This window comes from Argiope bruennichi, chromosome 11 (assembly GCF_947563725.1).
Source record: "Argiope bruennichi chromosome 11, qqArgBrue1.1, whole genome shotgun sequence".
Lineage (NCBI taxonomy): Eukaryota > Metazoa > Arthropoda > Arachnida > Araneae > Araneidae > Argiope > Argiope bruennichi.
Genome location: NC_079161.1, coordinates 66,299,314 through 66,325,169, shown reverse-complemented (window position 1 = coordinate 66,325,169; position 25,856 = coordinate 66,299,314). Strand labels below are relative to the sequence as shown.

Genomic DNA, 25,856 nt, shown 5'->3' with positions numbered 1-25,856 from the left:
GTAAAGTTTCTAAAAATTTTTTCCCCACAAACCTATCCACATTCAGAATTCGGTTCAATTATCGAAGATTATGATGTCACTACTGTCGATAGTGAAAAGGAATTGTCTCTTGAACAAAAATTAGAATTATCAATAAATAAAAAAAATTCAACGAACCAAAATACAATACAGAAATCAGCTATATCCAAAATCATCCGAAAAGAAATCGATTTATTTGAAGATGAGGGATTTAGAGGTAAATACTTGGAAAAAGTATATTGCGCATTGCTAACAGTACCACCAACTAGCGTAGATGCCGAAAGAGCGTTTTCGACTGCTAGTAATTTTTACACAAAATTACTTTTCAGGCTTAATGACAGTACGATTGATGCATTACGTTTTTTTAGATCACATTTCAAAAATTTGTAATAGTACCACAGACTGAATAGTGATATTTACACTTTTTTTGTGATTTAAATAAATAAGATGTTTCTTTACTTTTTTGGGATTATATACTGTTATAATTTATTACAAATTATTTTTTGTGATATTTACACTCTCTAACAAAACTGGCAAATAATAAAAAAAAGAAACACCTGTGTTTTCTTTCTTTTTCCAAAATTTCTAATACCGGTATTAAAACCGGTATCCCGGTATTAAGATTTAAAAAATACCGAATACCGGTATTGAAATTTAGGTCCGGTATTGCAATCCCTACTGACAGCAGAACAAAAAATTATTTATGGTCGGATTATGCTGACTGTTGCTGCTGAACAAGGCGGGTTTTTTTTTCCTTGGACACACCAGGTGGAACCGGTAAGACATTTTTAATATCGTTGATTCTTGCCAAAATACGGTCACAAAGGAAAATCGCATTGGCAGTTGCATCGTCAGGCATTGCGGCTACTTTGCTAGATGGTGGGCGAACGGCACATTCAACATTCAAGCTGCCTTTGGACATTCATAATAAACCAAACGCAATATGTAACATAAAAAAGAATAGTGGAATAGCTGCAGTGTTGCGGAAGAATTCAATCATAATTTGGGATGACAAAAGTAACAACTTCGAGTGCTCAGAAATATTCACTCGAAGCATTGCATAGAACTATGCAAGATTTAAACGGCAATGATAAACTTTTCCGTGGTGCTATCTTACTTTTGTCTGGTGATTTCCGTCAGACCTTACCGGTTATACCTCGCTCTACTTTCGCGGATGAGTTTAATGCATGTTTAAAACAATCATTCTTATGGCGAAGTGTTGAAACACTTCGATAGGCCATAAACATGCGCGTACACTTACAAAATGATCCATCAGCAGAAATATTTTATGAACAATTACTAGATATTGGGAACGGTAAAATAGAACTGCAACCAAATACGCAATGCATTAAACTGCCAGACAATTTCTGCACTGTTCTTCAGGGAAAAAATGAATTGATTCAGAGTATTTTTCCAGATATACAGAGTAATTACTTGAATCATAACTGGCTCAGTGATCGGGCTATTTTGGTAGCCAAAAATGTTGATGTTGACGAAATTAAATTCCAAATACAACAGTTTGTTACCAGGCGATCTGATGTCTTTTAAATCAATCGATACTGTTGTTGATGAAAATGATAGTGTAAATTTTCCAATTGAATTTTTAAATTCACTAGATATACCTGGAATGCCACCACATAACATTCGATTAAAGATTGTTTCATATATTATTCTCCTGCGTAATTTGAATCCACCTCGATTATGCAACGGTACGCGTTTGGTGATCAAAAAGATCACCGGAAATATACTTGAAGCTACCATTTTAACTGGAAAGTTTAAAGGAGAAATCGACCTGTTGCCACGTATTCCGATGATACCATCAGAATCTACGATACCCTTCAAAAGGTTACAGTTTCCAATTCGTTTAGCTTTTGCCATGTCTATAAATAAGTCTCAAGACCAAACAAGATTGGCCAAGACAAGGCCAAACAAGACTGATTTAGATTTGGAAAATCTATGTTTTTCTCATGGGCATATGTTGCATGTTCACGTGTAGGAAAGCCGTCAAATCTATTTGTGTTAGCTAAAGACAGGTTAACCAAAAATATTGTGCACCAATTAGTGCTAAATTAAATTGAAATTAAAAGTATTTATAATTCAAAATAATAAACATTATTGTCAAAGATTTAAAACTATCTGCCCTACCTACCTCATTTATAAGTTTAAGTGTTACGTGTTTTTTACTAACAACTTCGTAATGTACTCATTTGTTACAAACTTGAATACAAAAAATAAAGAAATTTAATTTTTTTTCTATTGATTTTTGCTTAATATCAACGGTAGTAGAAAATCAATCATGGTGGTCCCCATGTTTTTTTACAAATGGCATCTGTGTAAAAAAGCATGGTGTCCCCATGACTGGTGTTCTCCTACCGTTTCCCTTGAATAGTTTACTACTATGTAATATAACAAAAATCTTAGCCACAGAAACGTGTGGCCGGGTCTGCTAGTTACATATAAAATCTATGAACTTTTTTCTATGTCAAGCATTTGTCACATATATACTTTTTTCTATGTCAAAATATATACCATAATTATATTTTAGAAATTTCATTGGTAATTTCTCCTTTTCTTTTCACTTGATTGCCAAAATCAGTAGAAAGTGTTCAGTAGAAAAGTGTTCAAGTAGAAAAATAATCAAATAAATTTATTTTGCATTTCTCTCAAAATATATGCAAAATTTCTTTTAAATACAGCAAAAACAGTATTTTATAAAACAAAAGAATCATTTCAGTAAATGTATGCAGCTTTTTAGTTTTCATTTTAATAATAAACTAGAGTCAGGTGGGGTAAAGTGGTCATGATTCATAAAAAAAGGGTTAAACTCTTAAATAATTATAATTAATTTTTTTTTTAAATTTTGGTTGAAAAAATAAAAAACAAAGTTTTTCACTGAAAATTTTACTTGTGGCAACATGCTTCTGGCAGTTGTCATTCATTCTCCATGTGTGTTTTTTACAGCTTGTTCTTTTGACTTGCATTAACTTTTTAGCTACATTTTTTTTGATACAAATATTAATAAGTTGGCAGTGCAGAAGGATTTACTCCCATCTCAAGGGCATATTTTCATTCATAAGTAAGTTTCATTTATTACAGATATAATTTAATAATAATTTTAGTTGCATGGGTAAAGTGATCATAGGCTTAAGTTAGAGATGGTTGATTAAAATTAGTCATGCCTAGTTGCTAAATACCTATTAAACATTGGTCTAAATGCTAATTATGCTGGGCTAGTTTTTAATAATAAATTCTTAAAGCATAATTAATTAATCAAAATTAAAAAGTAAAAAAGCTTAACTATTACCAGGTTTAGAATAGTATTATAATTTGATTGAAATTTTGTGAATTTTTTAAAACATAACATATTTTTCTTATTCTTTACAGCTTCAACATGCCTAGAACATATGTAAGGAAGAATCCATAAAGCTACTCTGATGCAAATTTACAATTAGCGGTGCTTGCTGTAGAAAAAGGAAAATCTATATACGCTGCAGCTAAGGATTTTGAAATTCCCTATCAAACTTTAAGAAGATGGGTTAAACAAGCCAAAACACAAAGGTCCAGGAAGGGAACCATGGCTAACACATGATGAAGAATTTTGCATAGTTGAAAGTTTAAAATTTCTTGCACAATGTGGATATCCATTTGATCGTTCGGATGTTTCAAACCTAATTTTTACGTACTTTAACTCTCCAAATAGTAGAGAAAGTCCTTTTGGGAGAAAACCTCCAGGATCAGATTACCTAAGAAATTTTGAAAAACGCTGGGCAAAAGAATTAACAAAACGGAAACCAGAATTACTTACTACAGCTAGAGCGGCTAATTTAACAACCAAAACCGTAACTACTTTTTTTTTTATGCCTATACTCATCTTATTGAAACAAATGGTCTTCAACAATGTCCTGACAGAATTTTTAATGTTGATGAAGCTGGACTAGGTGCAGATAGCCGAAACAGCCCAGTATTTGTTCAAATATCTTCTGGTACTACTTACATGAAATCAGCAACACAAGGAAAGACAATGTTCAGCGTGCTTTTTGGGATATCAGCTAGTGGCAATTATATGCCTCATTTTGCTATTTATAAGGGAGCTCATTTATATGAGTCATGGACTAAGGGTGGTCCTCCAGGAGCCTTATATGCTTGTACAGAATCTGGCTGGATGCAAGATTCGGTATTTGAATCTTGGATGGATCATTTTATAAAATATACAGAAAACTTACAGAAACCTGTTCTTCTGATTTATGATGGCCATGGAAGCCACATGACTTATGGTACAGTGTAAAAAGTCATAGACAATAATATTATAATATTGTGCTTGCCCCCTCATACCAGCCATGCCTTACAACCTCTAGACGTTGGCGTCTTTTCACCATTAAAAAAAGTCTGGAAAGCAATTTTGAAGAAATGGTTCAGAGAAACCCGATTGCAAAGTGTCTCAAAAAGTGTTTTTCCTTTTTTATTGAAGCAACTATTTGAGTGTATCCGTCCACAGAATGCCATCAAAGGTTTTCTTGGTAGTGGATTATATCCAATAAATATCCAAGAAGTAGAAAAGCGCATTGTTCTAACCGAAATATCAAATCCGATACACTCATCAGATCAACAAATAAATCAAAATCAAGATTCTGAGCCATCAACATCTACTTGCAACTCAGATTTGAAACAGGCGGATATATCGCATGTAGATAACCCAACAATTGCATCTCCACTAAAAGATCTAAAACAAGCTATATTAACAACATTATCTCCACCCATCTCAACTGTAAATGAAAGATCTAAAAAAAATTCTAAGCAAAAAAGGAAACGTGTTCAAGCCAAAACTGGGGAAGTATTGACAGAAGAAACGGTTGCATTGCGTCTACAAAAAGAACATGAAGAACGAGAAGCCAAAAAGAAGAAAGTTCAAGGCAGTAAACCTCCTTTGAATCAATTTATGAATAAACACCCCCAGATTTCTCGAATCATATTAGGATCTTGGGTATTGGTAAAATACGAAGGAAAGAAATCCATTAAGGAATTTATTGGCCAAGTAATTGCTGAAAATGGAGAATTGCTTTCTATTAAGTACCTAAAAAAGTCTAAAATTGGAAATTATTATACATTAACTGAATCAGATGATACAGATGAAATTGAAAAATCAGAGTCTTGGAGGAGCCAAGTTTCAATAGTAGAGGACATTATAAATTTGCAATTTAATGAAACCAAATAATAATATTACAACAAGAATTGCAGACATTAAATTTACATTGTATATAGGGATTGCAATACCGGACCAAAATTTCAATACCGGTATTCGGTATTTTTTAGAACTTAATACCGGGATACCGGTTTTAATACCGGTATTAGAAATTTTGGAAAAAGAAAGAAAACACAGGTGTTTCTTTGTTTTATTTGCCAGTTTTATAAGCGAGTGTAAATATCACAAAAAATTATATGTAACTTATAAATCATAACAATATATAAAGAATCACAAAAAAGTAAAGAAACAACTTATTTATTTAAATCACAAAAAAAATGTAAATATCATTATTCAGTCTGTGGTACTATTACAAATTTTTGAAATGTGATCTTAAAAAACATAATGCATCCATTGTACTGTCATTCAGCCTGAAAATTAATTTAGTGGAAAAATTACCAGCTGTCGAAAACGCTTTTTCAGCATCTACGCTAATTGGCGATACTGTTAGCAATGCGCGATATACTTTTTCCAAGTATTTACCTCTAAATCCCTCATCTTCAAATAAATCAAATTCTCGTCGGAGGGTTGTGGATATAGCTGATTTCTGTATTTTATTTTGGTTCGTTGAATTTTTTTTTTATTTATCGCTATTTCTCATTTTTGTTCAAGAGACAATTCCTTTTCACTATCGACATTAGTGTCATCATAATCTTCGATAACTGAACCGAATTCTTCTGAATGTGGATAGGTTTGTGGGTAAAAATTTTTAAGAAAATTTACTATAAACTTAATCAGATTTGAATTGATTTTTTTCTTTTCTTTTTCATTTTTAAAATTATAATTAAATTAAAATTATGTAAATACCATAAGACATTTTCTATTTCGGAAGGCCTTTCTTCTGAGCGATTTTTCAATGTAACATATAATTCTTCAGATAGTGATGTGTGTTGTTCTTTCCTGACTGCAACATGAAATTTATTGTTGCATTAGCTGTTAATAAATTAAAATCTCTCCGACATAATGCCTCTATAGTCAGTTTTATTGGAAGTAGAGCTGATATAGTTCTGGATATTAAGTCAAATTCACTATCTGGAAAATTAATTTACATGTTTAAGTCGATTATTGCTTTTTGAATTGGTTTTTTAAATTTCCAAAATCGTTCTATCATTGGGAGTAAACTGTTCCAACGTGTCTTAGAATCTATTTTTAACATATATTCTGTTTTATTTTCAGTTAGCATATATTTTTGTAATATGGCATTTTTTGTAGGAGAACGTTTAAATACCTTAATTTTTCGAACTTTATAAATTATAGGAAGCAATTCTTGATAGGTTAATATTTCATCCCCATTAGCAATATCTTCAACAATTACATTGTCATTACGTTCATCGTCAATATCACTCTCACTCTTACTCTCTTCAAAGTTGGAATCCGAAGTTTGTATATCCACAATATTTGGATTCTTCTGTTCTTTATTTTTTTGTTATAATACATCTATTGCTCCTAATTAAATTCCATGTGCATAGCACAATTTCTGATTTGCACCAATCAACTTTCCAATTTTTTTCATAACTGTTGCTCCGTTAGTCGTTATGGATACAATATCTTCTATCAGTGATAATCCATGTTTCGCTAATTTAGATTTAAGCAATTAATTAAGCCATTAATTAGCTAATTAATTTCGCCCGTTAGGGAGACATAAAAAAAAACATAATATTTTGCTATGTTGGCAATCCCTGAACATATAGTGGAGACAATTTTAAAAATTTCTAGTAAATACCGAAAAACCGGTATTTAAACTTGTGAATACCGGTATTACAAAACTGTATAAATGGCTCAAAATACCGGTATTCGGTATCCCGGTATTGCAATCCCTAATTGTATAGTACTTGTCATTAATAAAATGTGATCATTACTTCATTAGTTTCTTTGTAAATTGTCATTTTTTATTGTATGACCACTTTACCCCATGCACTTCTCACTTTACCCCATCCCCTGGGGTTAAGTGGTCATAAAACTATGCTTTTTATAAAATAAATTTATTTCCAACAGATAGTCCTGAAATCCTGTGAATGTGCTCTTGAATAATGTAATGTCAAATAACATCCAAAATATTAAGATATATTTCATAAATTCTTATGTTAATATTCTGTGAAAGTTAAAAATATCTGTTTTTATGACCACTTTACCCCACCTGACCCTATATACTATAATTATATTTTAGAAATTTCATTGGTAATTTCTTTTCTTTTCACTTGATTGCCAAAATATTCAAGTGTTCAGTCGAAAAATAATCAAATAAATTTATTTTGTATTTGTCTCAAAATATATGCAAAATTTCTTTTAAATACAGTAAAAACAGTACTTTATAAAACAAAGGAATCGTTTCAGAAAATGTATGCAGCTTTTTAGTTTTCATTTTAATAATAAACTAAACCAGAAATTTTTAACCAATGGGTAAAATTCCTAAAAGTGGTTGCATAATTTAATGGTGTTTCGAAAATGTATCCGTTTCCTCTTTCGGGTTCTTCAATATTTGCTAGCAAAAACAACTCCGGAAGCCATTTATTTAAAGGAAGAATCCATTACTTTCAATTGTAACATTAACTGATGATACTTGATTTTCTTATTTATTTTAAAACTTGCAGGTGACAATAAAATTCTTTGGATTAAAATGAAACTTCGCAATTATATTCTGCCTAAAATGGAAATTTTAGTTACAGAAAGGCTTTGAAAAAATATTGTTTAAAATTAATATAGTTGTGATATTGTTTCTTCCCCATTTTTTTTTTTTTTTTTATCTGTACCATAATGTCAGTGGTGTTATAATCATTATAAAGTTTAAATATTAGCATTAATTTAATCTACCTATCTTATGGAATAATATTGATTTTTTTAATGATCTACAAAAATACAAGGAATTTGAAATTATATCATGTGTGAATTTAAAAATCAAATTTTAGAATCATAAAATTTTGAATAGAAAATTGATAGCTTGGCTTATATATATATATATATATATATATATATATATATATATATATATATTCTTAAATGAGTTTTTGATTGAGTTTGTTTTGATTGGCATACATGTAATACCAAATCAAAACAAACTGTAAATTATACATCAGTGAAGATAAATGTTTTATACTAAAAAGGTTCATTTTTCTCAATACATTTTTGAAGACACAGTAGAATTTCAAACTAAAACATTATTATAACATCATAAAAGAAAAAACAATTAGCACAAATTATTTAAAAGTATCTAGTTTTATGGAATCACTGAATTCAAATTTGAAATAATTATTTTATGGTAAGCATTAACATATGAATGCTCTTTTGATGTTATAAAGGTTTTACATCTTCAAGCATTTTTTTTTTTTAAATTTTAGAATGGAAAAGAAAAATTGTCTGGAAATAAGTATGCAATGAATTAAAAATAAAAGGAAGAAGAATCCAATTAATAGCAATCAAATGAGAGAGGAGAAATGAAAAGAAAAAAGAATGCATGAATCAGAAATGATCCACAAAAATATTAGGAACAAAAAGTAAGAAAGATACTATGGCAGAGGGAGGAAAAAAAATGACAAAAATAATTGCAGGAAAGGAGTAATCAAAAAAAAAAAAAAAATCAGAAAAAGTTGGAAAGAAAGAAGCAAAAAATATTATGTAACAAAAAATTTGCAATTTTAATACAAATAATAAAAATTTTGCAACTTTAAAGGAAAATAATACTCTACTCACTAGCCCTGTTCCTGATCCCAGTAGGCAGTACAATATTTACAAGATCACAGATGGATGCAGGTAAAAGAGAAAGGGAGAAAAAAGACACTGCATTTAAAAAAAAGAGAAAAATATATTTAAAAAAACACAAGATTGCAAAGATATGCATGGGTAAATGCAGGCAATAACTTCATAGATTAGGAAAAAAAAAGAACATAGGTTCACCTTATAAAAAAGTGAGCAGGCTATTAACTGCTCACACAGTTTCTCCAATAGTTAGAAAAAAAATCATTTTTCAGTAAAGTTATAACTGCTCAAATAAAAGAGAATTTCAACAAAGTTAAGCACTACATTAACAAGCATAACACTGCAACCAGTATTAGAGGGGGGAAAAAATACACAGATTTCTAAATTACATGATAAAAATCCTTTTGCATAAAGCACTCAAGCTTAGAAGAGAGCATACCAGATGAACTGTATAAACTATTATGTTATGATTTACACAGGGTGGATTGTTTGATAAAGAGTTGCAATGATTGCAAATTAAAAAAATAATAATAATTTCAAGACTTTTAGAAAAAGCATGCTATAGCAACATGAAATTTTGAAGAAAACATGTATGTCCAAAGGCGGTTGAAAGAAAATGAAAACTACAATTAAAGGAAAAGAAGAAAAATCCAAAAATACTGGATTATATGTATGCAAGAAAAGTTAGTATCTATTTAAAAAGATAGTGTAGTACAAATTTGGTGCATGTACGTAACATAAATTACCAACAAACCATTGTGAATAGTATTAAAAAAGAAGCTGACACCAAATTATTTATTAATTCATGCAGACTTCTCAGAAAATTCTTTTTGCAAATATGGCAAAGAAGTAAAATTCTCTTCCTTTGGTGGTTCCAAACAACAGATAAACTACACACTACAATATTTTATAATTTTGCCTATTAATTATAGCATAATCATCAAAATTTAACAAAAACATTAAACTTGTCAATCCTGACACTGATTCTTTCAGTGATATAAGTAATGAAAATTTTGGTTTTGATGCTGCTAGTTCAAAAATGGAAATATTGATAAAATTAAATCCAAATACTTACAATGTGATTTCCACAAAAAAGTTATTCAAGCATTTTGTTGCACTTCTCCTTTCTTAATGAAGCTCTTTCTTAGTTTAGTTCTGATGAATGCATTGTTAAATTCATGAAAAGGTGCATGGCTAATAAATTTATATTTCTTAAAGTGGCTGATATTGCTAAAGTGAATGTAGCTGATATTGTGGGTGTATTGAGTTAGCTTATAATGAATATGCATAAATAATACATTTTTAATGTTGAATTAGATAAATTTGACAATTTATGTTAATAAATATCTTTTTATGATTTGATTTCTTTCTCTGTTTCTCTGCATGAACACATTAAATGTTTGTAATTTACTTTATTATAGTTTTATTAATTTTCTCGTGTATTACATCACCATTATTTTAAGCCGACATCTGTAAATAAGAGTATAAGTATGTTATTATTTATAAGTGAAATAATTTAAATTTAGTAAGGCCTTAATCTGTGGTAACTTCTAATAAGTCCAAGTTTCATATAAAAATAAGGGGAAAGGAAATTTAAAATTCTGAAATTTGAAAATATTTTTATTCAAATGTTATACTTTTTAGAGAATGACCTCTATATATGTAGGTCAATCTTATAATATTTGTTACCTTAATATTATTTATTTTGCAATAAATATTGTAATGTGCAACAGTAATAAAACCATTATCTACGGTTGCTTCAAAATGTAATATTTCCCTGTTTTTGTCTACAGATTGAAAGAAGGAATTGGAAAGCAATTTAGATAAGGAATCTACCATTGCCTTTCAGCTAGGCGACATTTTTTTTTTTTTTGCTTCATTAGAAAAGCAAAATGACTAATCTTTGAACTTGCATGCTAAATATGTGTTTGAACTCGTATATTAGTCAAAGCGGCATTTAGAGGGCAAGTCAATTTTTTTATTATTATTTAACAAAAAATTACAGCAATTTGAAATTTTATCAATGGTTTGGTCTGCAAAAGACAATATTTATGTGTATTTTCAAAAAAATAGCAACTATATTCAATAAAGGTAAAAAGAATAAGAATTTAAAATTCCAACTAAATTAAGTAAAATTCACCAAAAATATATATTAATGTAACATTATATAAGAATTTGAAGTAAATACTGAATATATATATATTTAAAGCAATTTTATAGTAATTAATTTTTAACTATGTATGTCCAATACATAGAATATTATTCCATTCAAAACAAGATATATAAAGCAATTTTTTTCAAAAATTTTGGTAGAATATCATCAAGATTTAGAAACGCATTGGCATTGCAGGGAGCTGATTTATAGCAATTCTCTAATACAGGCTGGATAATGAGAGATTTTCTATGAAATATTTTAAACCTGAATTTTTGAAAATACTAAAAAGGTTCAAAATGCTATTCATATTTCCTAAAATATTCAAACCTTAAAATAAAATGCAAGCATACTATCACACATCTTGAAAGTTTATTCCTGCATATATGCTATGAATTAGATAGATGGATGGAGAAATTAAGGATAGCAAATAATGTTATATCTTCCAAGCTTTATATGCTAATTTTAATAAAATATATAAAAAATATTAACACAATAAGCATAATCATTGTCAAAAACAAGTTATTACATTTCAGCGACATATACAAGTTCAAATATTTTGTTTTCTTCATCAATTTCTAGTCGACCTCCTAAATTTCTTTATATTAAATATTTGCTAAAAAATGCAAACTCAAATATATTTTTTCAAAAATAGGTCATTCTTACTAAATATCATAATCATTCAGCTCATTTTCAAATGTGTTAACAAATAGTTAAATTAACTTTGTGTTACTTTCTTAAAAGTTATACAATGGAAATTATTATAATATTAAACACTTTTACATCAGCTACATAATATAAAATACAGTTTATAATACTGATTTGTAGTTTAAAATTAGGATATTAATGTCCACATAAAAATATGATGATTATTTTTAGTCTTATCAAAAAAGGAATATTTTTGTACTAAAAGGAATAGCAATATTTATTATTAATGATGTAATAATTTATAGAATATATCACACTAAATTTAAACTGTTGGTAGTTTGCTTATAATATATAAATCAATAATCAGTACTTTAAACATAATTTTCCGTTAGCCGGGCGCAAATGTCGCCAAATGTGAACCAAACCGTAGCGGCTACAACCAAACGCGAATTTGACGTAAGAAATTTGGCGGAATTCTACATTATTTATCGATTTTTCGCTTGCGCCCGGCTAACGGAAAAATACCTAAATTTCTTTCATAAAGATAGTATGTAAAAAAAAGTAGTTATTAAGAATTATTTTTATAAATTGCCTCCAATGCAAAACCTAGAAATGCAATATAAATAACCTTAAAAAAACATATGTGCAGGATGAATCTTTGAAAATACATAATATTTATCAAAGCACGAAATTTTTACAGCTGCATATTATTTCTTTAGTTAATGTTTGGTAAAGTTTCTACTATTTCATAGAGACAAGTGAAAAATATATATCATGTTCTTTGGTTTTACCGAAAGCAGACTAAATAAAACAATGGAATTAATTAGCCATGCATTTAAAATGTGCAAATAAATAAGAAAAGTAATGTAAAAAAATAAAAATAGCTTACTCTAACTAATTAACATGGATAATTTTCAGAATACTTCAAAATAATTTATAATTTGATTACTTTCAAATAATTTAGGAAGGAATGAAGGTGTATTCTCGGGCGTATGCTTCCAAATAATTTATAATTTGAAAATCGTAGCAAAGACAAAATAAATAACGATATGGATACAATTGCAGTTGCCAATTACTCCCGATTAGAAATATATGACCTTTCACTATTTTTTATAAAAATTGTTAAATAATTTTAAGCACTTTAATAATAAAAATAAATATGCAAGCAACAATTAAATGATCAATTTAATAATAAAGTAAGTTTTAAAAATTCACAATAGTATAATTTTAAAGTCTAAAATTCTAGAGCCCACATAATTTTGCCTTTATATGATGTCTTAGGTGTAATCACGTGACCTAAAGGCCATGAAGATAAAAAAATATTTCTTCATTTTTTTTTAATAAAATTTAATTTTTTGAATTACTTAATGTATAGTATGCACAAAGAAATTAATAACTTTAAATATTTTATAAGTAATTCTTCAAGATTCTTAACTATTCCATTTATTCTTTGGATTGAATTTGAACTCTTCGATCTCATAAGCAAAATTTTTGAATTAAACAAAATATTCAGATTTACCTTCAAATTTTTAATCTTTATTTGATATAACTTTTTAAATGTGAAATATTTAAGCTTCAATACAGCTTTTTATACGTATTCAATGCAAATTATCAATATTTGCATCAATAACCAAAATTTCTAGTTCTTTTCTCGTGATCGGTCCATCATCATCATCAACGGTGAAATCAAAACAACGCTTGTCGTCTGCCCTACGAAGTAACATAAACACTGACATAATTTAATATTTTTTGAACAGGAGAAGCTAACGAAGTTTTTCTTCAACTTCAGTTGTACATTAATGTAGGTTTTTTTTTATCAATTACTTGTTTTATTATTGTTACATTTTTATTAATAATTTCGTTTTATCAAGCGCGGATTTTCGATTAGGCAGTTGCCTAAGACCACCGGCAGATCAATTAAACGATATTATTCGCCTAATTGCCAAATAAATAAATCTGCAAAAAATATTTAAAAAAATCTATGAATAATGAAATATTAAGTTTACAATATGCGTTTACACTGAATTATTAAAAACATTAAATGAATTTAAATGTAATAAATTAATTATTTATAGTATATTTCCTTTTATGTAAATGTGTTATATTTCACTGTACATGACCTGTAAAATAATAATTTCAATAAATATTTGTTTAAAGTTTATTATTTCCTAAAAATCTGTCATAAATATGGCTTTTATTTGTGAATAATGAATTCATTAATTAATAATTCTGATGAATTTTTCAAAAATTGTATTTTAGTCATTTGTTCCAAGATTTTTATATTGATAAAAACTTAAAATTTCACAATATTTCTAAAATAATAAGAAGTAAAATAAATTATTAAAGTTGGTTAAATTAAGAAGTTTTAAAATGTATAATTTGTTAACTTTTTTAAAAAAATAGCCTCATAATATGCACTGCCTTAAGCCATAAATTATCTAAATCTGCCACTGCCTATTATTCATTCATTTCTGGTTAATGTAAGAAAGCAATTTGTATCCATGAAAACATTTCATTGAAAATAAATTATAATCAGTGTATTATTTGGTATGAAACGAGTTTTATACATATTCAAATTATTAAATGAATTCTTCTGATTAATTCATATTCTTAAAAGAATTCTTCATATTTCACAAACAAAGAATTCTTATTTGCTTGTGGATAAAGTATTGAATTATTCAAAATAATTGCTTGTAAGAACTGTGAACAATAAAGAAAAACTGTCATGATTGAATGCTGGACAAATTATTTCAGTTTTTCTTAATGGAACCCCATGTTATCTTTTTAATTATATATAATCCTGAATTTTTTTAAAAACTTTTAATATAATAATTCCTATCTACTGGCTATTATTTTGGTAGCTTATGTTAGGGTTTACTCTTTTTTTTAATTATGCTTAATGATTTATTTCGTCTGAGCATTATCAATAATCAGGCATTATTTTAGTATTTTTCCTGAACTGCTTGAATTTTTCGAAAAATAAAATGTTTAATGTATTGGGAGCATTAAGTTTAATATAATTTAAGTACAAATTAAATATGAGAAAATAATTGTAAGAAATTCCATATGTAAATCACTAAAATTTCAGTATGAAAATGATAATAGTTCAAAATTTTGTGATAATAATTGGAAGTTTTTTTACATATATAAAAATGAAATTTTGATTCAAACCTCTTATTATGAAGAAGTTGAATAATTTTTTTACATTAAAAAATGAGTTACAAAGAAAATTAAATAAAAAAATTTAATAAATTTAATATTTTTTTGTTTATTAAGTGATTAGTGAAAAAAAATATATAAATATTATGTAAATTATTCGAAGATATTCTTTTTACAAAAGGAGAAAAAATTCTGATAATCAATAATAAGATATAGTATGCTTGACATTTTGCATTTTTATCAGGTTATAGTGCATACATTTGTGTTATTATATAAAACTAGCTAAGCTACATCATAACTAATATATGTTTTTAGTGAACCATGTAACAATTTATAATAATAATTCAAAAACTTGTTATAAGAAATCGCATAATTAAATTATTTTTTATCATTGAAATTCCAGTGAGAAAAAAATAATAATTCAACTTTCTGAAACAAGAGTTTTAGGATTGAGTTTAAAGAGACAGGGTCCAATTAAACACTTTAAAAGTCTCTTAAATTTTACTGTTTTAGTTCTCCAAGCCAGACATTTTTTTATCTTAATCTTTATGAAAACTGTTCTCTAGTAATGTTATGTCAAATTAAAGTAACAAAAACGATTGTAAATCATCTTCAAAAATTTTAGTTTAAAAATTTTTAAATTTAAAAGTAATTTTGAACAAAATTGTAAAAATAAGTAAATAAATAAAGTAAAAATTACAAAACTTTGTGTTATTTAAATATTATATAGAAATTTTTTTCCCGGGAGCTGTTCTGTGCTTACTAACCTAACATAAAAACATAAAAAAAAGAATGGTTCTGCATTAATCTGCAAGTAAATTTTAAAATATTAAAAAAAAAAAAATCCTACAATAAGAATCTGAATTTTAATTCACATTTGCTTTAATTTGAGGAAGTTAAAATATATATTCCTTGCAAATCAAAAGTGAAAGTAAATTACTATAAAAACAACTAGAATGAAATGAATGAACCATAAAAACAACTAGAAGAAAACTCTCCAAATGTTTTTTGTATAATAAAGATGTATTTCTTCACGCTTTGCAAAAAATTGTGGATCATCAGCAAAGTTGTGAAAATGGCATGTGCTCAGATTTTTATTTTCACAGTCCCATATATGAGAGTCGTTTTTTTAGTAGTGTAACACTTGTGTTTTAATTGCATGGTATTAACGAACAATAGTTAGGTAATAACGATCTTTGGCACGAAGCGAGCTTTACGATCACTTTTATGAAGTTAGTACACAAGTATCAGAAAATCGAGTATGAATTTTGGAAATCTTTTTTCCTGAAGATTGAAACTAAAATTTGATATAGAATTATCTTACTATCTTGTAATCATAAGATCGCCTACTAAATTTCATTTATTTAAATCATTACATTTTTGAGTTAACACATTGATATGCATGAGATTATATTGAATTAACGCTTTGTATGAATATACCGAACGACAGGTGATGGACCTTTTCTCAGATTTGGTTGAAAATTTGATAAGAATCGATATTTTTTAGATACTAAGACTGTGTATCAAATTTTATCTACTTAACTCTTGGCGTTTTGGAATTATCGAGCTTATTTACAATCGAACAGCCAGATTTCTTCTGAATGGATTTCATTCAAAATTTGATATAAATTTACAAATTTGTGTAAAAATTAACAAATTTCATCCGTTTATCTCAGATTTTATCCGTTTGCGAGTGTTATTGAAATTAAAAGAATTCTTCATTAGCTTTAAATAGTGGAATAAAAGCATGCAATTAAATATTTAATAAGACAATGAAAACGATTTAAATTCCAGGACAATAATGTGATTGTTGTTGAAAACTAGGCAAGAAAAAAATTTTTAAAAATATTGCCAACATAGATTAAATATAGAAAAAATATTTGTACGGCGAAAAAATAATATTTGAAAATATAATTTTTTGCATTTTAAAGTAAAAATCATCTTACTTCCAAGTTCTATTTATCGTCTGTGACAATCTTTCCGTTGGTGATATTCTTATGAAATCATAATGCTATTAAAAATGTAACTATAACAAGGCTTACATTCTATATATAGTTCTACTGTCTGGTCCGTAGAACGACAACACACATTCATCTTTAACTATTAGTGGGGTTAGGGATTCCAAAAATGGTATTTAAATAATCTTTTCGCTTTAAAATTGTCTTTTCATTGTTCCTCATTATCTTCTCATTGTTATGCGTTTAGTTGTTCGATTTTTTTAATGATTTTAACAACTTAAAAAGTGTTAAATGTCACAGCTTTAGTCAATGAAAGAAATTAAAATGGCACGGCTTTAATATCTGCATCATGGGCATGAAGTTATATCTAAACGATTCAACTGAAGTTAAATCTAGCCAATATTTCCAGTGAATCAGCTGGTTGCTAAAGACAATTAATGCATTAATAAACATGAGTTTTTAAAAACTGCTTTTACTCAATTTATGTATTATTTTTACAGGGGAAATCCTCGCCACTCATAAACTCAGAAGATAAAGTTTGTGCATGTGTTCCACAATGAATCAACTGCCTTCGATTCTACTGAGGATGGAACTGCATTCCACTAGCGACATCGTTTCATGAATGAGGACAAATCGAAACAGATTCTATGTTATTAAAAGATGTAGATAAGAAAATAAAATATTAAGAGCTGAAAGCATTGAATTCATTTATCACACATTAGCTGGTACTCATAACTCTTCTACAAGAACTGCTTTCAAATTCTGTTCCCCAGTTATTGTGCTATTGATAATGGAGAAGCAGCTAAATTTCGTGCTGAAACTGCCACTGAAGGAAATTGCTCTCAGACGCGTTGCTGTCGTTTTGTGGAGTTGTACCGATATTTTAGCTTTGTTTCAGAAGTTGCCATTCAAGTTGTTTCCTGACGATAAATGTGAAAACGAATGGCGAGAAAATGCTGAAAGCAATGTTAAAGATAAAGTATCGAAACTTGTGTTGCCTAAATCGATGCTGGAACAGATAATGCCTTTCATTAGACCCATTGGCTCAGAGATATTGAGCTGGAAAATATTCCACGAAAAGTATTTAGGAATTTGGCGTGACGATTTCGATATATGTATCTTAAAACGTATCTTTTGGACATCAGCCGGTACGATAGATTATCGAAAAACGGCACAAGAGCTGGTAAGTTTCGAAATGTTAGACACCGTAAAACGGTACAAATTGGCTTGTTTGTACTGTTTGGAAGATAAAATTCCGACTATATGGAAAGAATTACCTGACAGGAGCAAGAAGTGCTTTTATAAAGGTGAAGTCCATTTACAATCCCATGAACCTCAAATGGATTTTTGTTGGGCTTATGTTCTTCAAAAAACAGAATTTGAACTAGAATGTGCGCCTGGGAGACTATTTGAAAATCAAGTCTTATTTTGCCAGAATGCCTTTGAATCTTCAGCAGTGAAAGGTAACCAGGCAGCTACTGAATATTTTTTTCAAAAACTAACCTCCGCAGAAAGAGAAGATTCTTTGGTTCGAACTGCCAAAGCTGTCTTGGCGAACCGTGACGTCGAAACTCAAGGATCCCTTAACGAGTTTCCAAAGGAAAGACTCACTGATGTCTTATGCTATTTGTTGTTCCTAATGACCCCTGATCAGCTAAATGAGGTTTTCAATGAGTGCCCTTTCGAGATTTTAAGATGCTTCATTGATTGGCCCAGACAAGATTACCTCCCTGATATCGCAAATCTGGTTTTCTCCTTTCCTCCTGAAACCAGATACGAAAGTTACCTACGTTTCATTTCTTCGAAGATTCGTTACACAAATTTCTATTGTTCCGACATGTTCCAGAAATTTTTCCCGCTCAGTTCCGACGATTTCAAAAAATACGTTGTAGATCGCGAATGCGAGTCTGGCACTTTATTTTGTAAAATTCTGTATTTTTGTCCGGAGAGTACTAAAATCATTTTCAGAAATGTGGATGTGGAAGACAGAGCGAGACTTGTCTCTAGTAACAATTTTTTTTCGATCGTCGATCGTCTTATTATGGGTGACCAGTGGGAATTGGTTGAACTTTGCCTACGAGAGGCCACGCTATCGAAAGAAGACAGGAAGATACTGAAAGAGAATTATGCGGAATTCCTCAAACTGAGTGATTTGGGTCTGTTTGACTATCGAGATATTCATCGGAAAAGAGTCTTTGAATTCCTCGATAAAATGGATGCCTAGTCTCCTATCGAGAGCAGCCATTGTGATGAGACACAGGCCGGGACTAAAAAATTATGCGGAATTCATCAGACTGAGTTACTTGGGTCTGTTTGACTGTAGATATATTTATCGGAAAAGAGTCTTTGAACTTCTCGATAAAATGGATGCCTTGTGATGAGACACAGGCCGGAACTAAAAAACTGCATCGAAGTTGAAAAGAATGTTCTTCTCTAAAACTGTAAAGGAACATCATAAAGACTAACTAAATTTCCAAACCAAAGATCCTCAAATGTACAATTTTGATGAAATTGTAAGAAATTTTTTTAAATATTTTCTTTTTATAATTTCATATACATTTTTACATATTTATACTTAAAGAATATTGTTTCTGTAATTGACAATTTTGTGAAGAATCATTTTTACTGTGTTGTTTTTTACAATAAATAGTAGGATTTGAGTTTAGTTTTTATTATTATTATGGTTCATTTGATGTCACAGATTTAAACTTTTGAGCAACTTTCTAATTAAATGACACATCTTATTTGAGACATTTATTGTTATTTTTATTCTTATAGTAATATAATGGCATATGAGATATTGTTATGTTTTTAAATGATTTTTCTATTTTAAATTACTTAATTTCTTCATTTATTTGCAGATTTAAAATTCAAAATTAAGTAATTCAATGCACGAGTCAGACACCACATTGTATGCGAAGAGGCTAAATAGTTATTGTTTTTATGACTTTTAGTAATTACAAAAATTTTTTTATTCAGTTGATTTTTTTTTCGAAGTTTTCTCTAAAATCTTTCTACATACAATGTTACATATATACAAAGTTTTATTTTATGAAATTCTTATCTTTATCAAAAATTCATCGAAATCTTACTTATATCGCAGTGTTACTTTATGTTGCAAAATTTTAATTATGTGTTCTATGCGAAAAATTAAGAATCTTATTTAATACTACCCACCTTCCAAATAGAAATAATAGACAAAACTTAATTATATAAAATAGAGATGGGTTTAAAAAAAAAGAGAAATCAGAATATATCATTGACACTGCAGAGTCGTCGTGGAGATTTCACTTGCGATAATGGGTTATTTTTCAAGTACACGTGTAGCGAACGAAATTCGCTCTCAGTCTTGCTCGCAACTCGCTGAGAGAAACAATTATTTCTGCTATAATAATCTATTTAAAGTAGGACAATGCGTTCTATTCTGGAAAAAAAACTGTAACTTATTTATAATAATATACTATATTATTCGTAATGCATGCTTTTTTTACAAGTATGAGAATTGAATAAATTTCGAGGATATATTGAGGGTGCAGATATGACAGGAGCCTCTGATCACCAACCCTCATGGTATTTAAATCGATGCCATCTAAGCCAGCGTTTCTCAACCTTTCAGTATTCACGGCCCAGTTTTCAATCATAATTTTCATCGCGTCCCCCCGCTTACAATAAAATGTATAAAGCAATATTGCATATTGAGTATTTTTTTTAATTCTGTTTTTAAATTATTTTTAACTAACTGCCAAAACTAGAGTAAATGCGAGTCAACTTTGGCGAGAAACCACATTTGGCATTTTGCCAAGCGGATGGTGAACAGATGAAGCGAATGAAAGCGGGGAAAATTTAAATATTATATTTGAAATGAAAGCCAAACAGGGAGATAACGTTAAAAGAATATGAAAGTAGAAAAATTCATTAATGAAAGTTAACCTAGACAGGGTGAGCTAAATTTAGAAACTGGGAATACATTTTTTCGAATAATAAAAGAAATAAAACAGAAGTACGACAACAAAAAAGAAAAGGAAAAAAGTTATGTTTGTGGAAGGGAATCCACGCGACCGATGCCGTCTCGAGCATGCGCAGAGCAAATGTTTTCTCATAGAAAGAAGGAAAATTTTCCATAACGCAAGTTTCAATTCCTGCCAGTCTAATTCAAGTCGATCCTTCTATCGCTATCGAATATATCGAGTATGTTATATGTTTTCGTGTTAATTGCATTACTAAATATTCACGACAGTAGATTTATGCAGACTCGTGGATAAATTTTTAAGCGAAAGTAAGCGAGAATTAGACAACAGTCAAGCACCAACAAATACACAGACGAGAGTGGTTCCGAAAATAAAATCAAGAAAATATTCTCAAGAATACTTAAATTTTGGGTTTATCAGTACTGAAGTAAATGAAGAAGAAAGGCCCATGTGTATAATTTGCTCAAAAATGTTGGCCGCAGGCAGCATGAAACCTAATAAACTTAAACGACGACATTTGGAAACGCTTCATAGTGAGTAGAACAAACCTAGATAATTCTTCGAATTAAAATTAAAATCATATAAAAAGCAAAAATTACTTTAAAAAAACTTTATGAATAAAAGAGCTTTAATTGCATCTTACAAAGTTTCATATAAAATAGCCAGATGTAAAAACCCTCACACCATTGGTGAAGAGCTTATTTTGCCAGCAGCAATTGAGATTACAGAAACTATGTTTGTAGATAATTTTTCAAAACAATTGCAGTCCATGCCTCCAGTGCTCGCATTATTTGCTATTTTAAAGGATTTTATGATTGAGGCAAACATAGAATGGAAAAATTGCGTTGGAATATGCACCGATGGTGCTCGTTGAATGTCCGGAAGATTCCAAGGTATACAAGCACTTGTAAAACAAAAATCGCCTCAGTGGGTCTGGATACATTGTATGATCCACAGAGAAGCTTTTGTTTCGAAAGAAATGAGTCCTGGTGTGAATATTGAGTTACCTACGGTTGTAATCGTAGTAAATTATATAAAAATGAGACCCCTGAAATCGAGGACCTTTTCCGCACTTTGTAAAGACATGGGTTCATTACATTCAGCATTACTATTTTATTGCGAGGCAAGATGGTTATCGCGAAGGAAATTTTTGCAACGTGTTTATGAATTAAGAGAAGAATTCGCCATTTTCCTAGAAGAAGAAAACAGACCGCAGCCCGAGAATTTTCGCGATGGTTTATTTGTGATGAAATTGAACTACTGGGTCGACATATTCGAGAAATTAAATAACTTGAATCTTCAACTCCAAGGAGCAAATAGACATATATTGGATAAGAGTGATAAAGTTAATGCTTTTTGTAGAAAATTGGAATTGTAGAACAGAAATTTAAAGCAAAAAAATTCGAACAATGTTTGCAAATGTGGATGATTGTACTAAAACTTACAAGGCTGAAGAAGAATATGTAAAACTTGTTTTTGTAACCATTGAAAATCATTTAGCCATGATGCCAAAGAATTTTAAAAGGTATTTTCTTGTTGACTACAAACTGATAGTAAGTTACGAGTGGGTTAGGGATTCATTTCATAAGACTCCCGAAGGACTCTCAATTGATGAGAAAGAAAAATTCATAGACTTCACTACAAGTGGTGAAACTAAAAGACAATTTAGTAATAAATCACTATTTGAATTTTGGGCAGGAGTAGAGGATGATTTTTTGCACTAAAAACAAAGGCATTTCGCATTCTATTACCATTTTCAACATCCTACCTATGTGAAACTGAATTTTCTGCTGTGGCTTCTTTGAAGACAAAATACAGATCTCGGCTAAATATAGAAACAGAGATTGGCTATTTCTATAACTGAGATTGGCTATTTCTATAACTGAGATTGGCTATTTCTAATATTAAGCGTTCCTTCGAAAATTTTTGCTCTGAAAGACAGGCCCAAGGAAGTCACTAATAATTATTAAATTTGTTTTTAAATTAATATGTTTTAATTAAGTAAATTTTGATTTAGTAAGTTGTTTTACTTTAATAAGTTATTAAATATCTCGAAATGTATTTTGTTTTCTATGTGTATGTGTGCTTTCCTTTCAGTCAGTTGATCAATTTTTTTAAATAATATTTTATCTTGGATATTCTTGCGACCCCCCTCTAGTGTGCTCGCGCCCCCCTAGGGGGGCGCGCCCCACAGGTTGAGAATCGCTGATCTAAGCTTTTGTGGTTATTCAGTTATCCAATAATATGGAATAACCGATCCCGATTCTTCATTACAAAATGATATTAATGTTGCTAGTCAAATGTAGATGGCAGCACCATCATCTGAACGAATGTTCGACACCCAAAATGGACACAATTCGAATAGACAATGACACAGGATGAGAAAGAAATGATTATGCATTGAGTTAGTTAAGTTCAATAAAAAAATTTATTCATCATAAAATTCGCCAGATGTCGGATATCGATCTCCAAACTCTATTATGGATCAATATTCCTAATTCTCAATACTCATGTGATGTAGTATATAAAACTCAATACCCTTCAAAAACTTACTAAAGTTTTTAATCTATTTTAACTACATCTAATTACATTCTCGAACATCTAAAACTAGACGCACACAAAACATCACATGAAAAACATAAAATTGAAAACAGAAGTGCTCTTAAAAAAAGAAATTGCCGATACAAGTAAGATGCAACAAAGTTTAAAAATAATCTCGTAACCAATCAGTTTTTTACATCCTTCCACCTTGAGTTGGGAGAGTTCTCAACTCAACAAGTCTCAAAGTGAAGGATATTTACAAATATAATGCTTTTTTACTTATCCAATTTCTTTAATATATGTTATTAAGTAACGTATTTTTTGTGGCAATTTAACTGATATTCATCTGTGAAATGCCTTCGAAATAATGATCGAATATACTAAATAACTTGCATTGAGACTATTTACGTTAGTTGTTTGAACTTTTGTTTTGGCAACAAAAATTACATTATCTAAACTTATATTTGTTGTGCAAGTGTAAAAAAATTTGGCCGTTTTCTTTTAAAGGCGGAAAAAAAAAAAAAGATGTCGAAGTCTGAACACAAGGAAGCCACTTTTGTTCCTCTGACACCAACCTCTTTTGAGGAATCAATTAGTGGGACAGATGGCCGAAATCCTGAATCCGTTTTGGAAAGCTTATATTGGCAAATGTTGGGCTGGGTTCACACGCCTCCATTTACAAAAACAGATCTGACACTTAGATCAAAACTGCGTGTACCTGGATCAAGAGAAACGCCCGAATCATCAACGCTTTATTTCAAGAAAGGATTCGACCCTAAAATCCAAGTTGAAAATCGAGTGCCTTACGGAAAAATTCCAAAACGCGTCGCAGTCGACATAGAAAAGAGGAAATTTGCTCGCCAAGATTTTAAGAAGATCCTTCAAGACTTGGGATTAGAAATCAGTGTAATTCGACCGCCAATTCTTCGCCATCGTAGCGACTTCTTATTCCTGAAAAGCGACTACGAGGAAGGAATTCCGTCTGAACCATTTTTGCAATTGGAACTGTTCGACGATGATTGGCTGTATGAAATTCGCTCACCTTATGAATGGTTATCACTCGGTTCCTCTGATATGGAGCAGAGACCAGTTCCAGGGACAGCTTTGATTCCAGTCGAAGCTGGCAACATAACTGGGCCAGTTCATCTGGAATGGCAAGATGTTGCAGTTCTGGATTACGATGATGACAATAAACTTTTTCTTGTCCGGAATGAAGAAGAATGCCCTAAAGATGGTGAACCATCTGTATACGACACACAGAAAGTGTCTGATTTGTGGGTTCCAAGGATTTATTTAAGATTCAAGGCTGAAGAACCATTTCATTTTGCTAGACGTTTACGCTCCGCTGTGACGACACGACATATAGTTGAAGAAAGTATAAGAATTAATTATTATGTAGAAAACATTCCTATTGAAATTGAAAAGATACCTAAATGGCCAGAGAAGGATTTAAATGATATCATTGCAACTGCAAGACGAAGTCGCCATCTCCAGCCGAAGTTACAATGGATCAAAGACGAGCTGGATGAAAGTGTGAAAGAACTGCAGCTGGAATTTAAAAGGGCGGTGAACTGCCTTGCTTACATGGACGTATCTGGACAAGACCCTAATCTGTTAGCTAATTTTCAGAATGAAAGATTGGGTAACTTGATGACACCACATAAAAGTGGTCACTTAGTGAAACTGAATTACCCCTTTAAGGATAGGCTCGAAAATTTTCGAAGTATATCACTGTGGAATCAAGCTGAAGTTGTTCGAGCCCTCAATTTAGTTCAACAAGAAATTTTAGCCGCTAGCGACATGACCATCTACCATTTAACTCCGGGTAACATTTTTGGGTTAGATCAATTCGAAACTGAGCAGCGGGCTCAACTGCAAAAAGTGGACAATTATCTTCATGGACAATGGCTAAACTCGATTGCCAACTCGATATTAGCCACGATTTCTCGCTGCAAGACCGGCTCCTACGATCTCAACCAGACTGTCCAGCATACATTTAGACTGACAAAAATTGGGAAACTTTTAAAACTAGTTGGTTTCAAAATGCAGGACGTGATGCGGTCCATGGTGATGGAATCAGTGGAACAGTATGCTAAAATTTTCGAAGAAGCATGCGCGAATTTGGAAGATATTATGGACAATTTCGAATGGACAGAATCGTTTGTTTGTAGTAAGTGGAGTCCCCTGCGTAGTCCTGTTTTTGAAGTTGGCCTCGACATTAAAGGAGTTCATTTGGAATTTTTGGTCGATTTACAGAAATATCGCGATGTTGTTGTTGATTTGTTCGGGGAGGCCCTTCGAGTGACCCAGGGTTTACCCAAGTTAGAAAAACTGGTCATGAAAAAATTGCTATATAATCCAGATGATAAACTGGAATCTGTAGGAAGTTGGGAAAAGCAGATTTCCAGATGGAAGAAAAACATTGTCGCTGGTACGCTAAATTTTATTCACTTAATTTCAGTATATACTATTAATCGCAT

At 30.1% G+C, this 25,856-nt stretch overlaps 2 protein-coding genes across 6 annotated transcripts in view; one reads left to right on the top strand and one right to left on the bottom strand.

Moving 5' to 3' along the window:
- The window catches only part of LOC129957116 (ubiquitin carboxyl-terminal hydrolase 7-like), a 49,289-nt gene extending 36,502 nt beyond the window's left edge, over positions 1-12,787 (bottom strand). Inside the window, exons 1-2 of one of the 5 annotated variants that reach the window (XM_056069270.1) lie at positions 12,640-12,787; positions 8,945-9,031 (exon numbers count right to left, since the gene is read on the bottom strand). The gene's annotated coding sequence lies outside the window, so the exon portion shown is untranslated. The remainder of the gene's footprint in view (positions 1-8,944; positions 9,032-12,639) is intronic. The other 4 variants (XM_056069271.1, XM_056069269.1, XM_056069272.1 and 1 more) reach the window with 4 other exon arrangements.
- Positions 12,788-13,314: 527 nt separating this feature from the next.
- On the top strand, positions 13,315-19,487 carry LOC129957133 (uncharacterized). The gene is made up of 2 exons (XM_056069298.1): positions 13,315-13,551; positions 17,368-19,487. Exon 2 carries the CDS (start codon positions 17,658-17,660, stop codon positions 19,089-19,091), a length of 1,434 nt encoding a protein of 477 aa, XP_055925273.1. The 5' UTR covers positions 13,315-13,551; positions 17,368-17,657; the 3' UTR covers positions 19,092-19,487.
- Positions 19,488-25,856: the final 6,369 nt, after the last annotated feature.

Bases quoted from the DNA above. Each gene is read 5' to 3' on its own strand.
- LOC129957133 (XM_056069298.1), top strand. From the start codon at position 17,658: ATGGAGAAGCAGCTAAATTTCGTGCTGAAACTGCCACTGAAGGAAATT.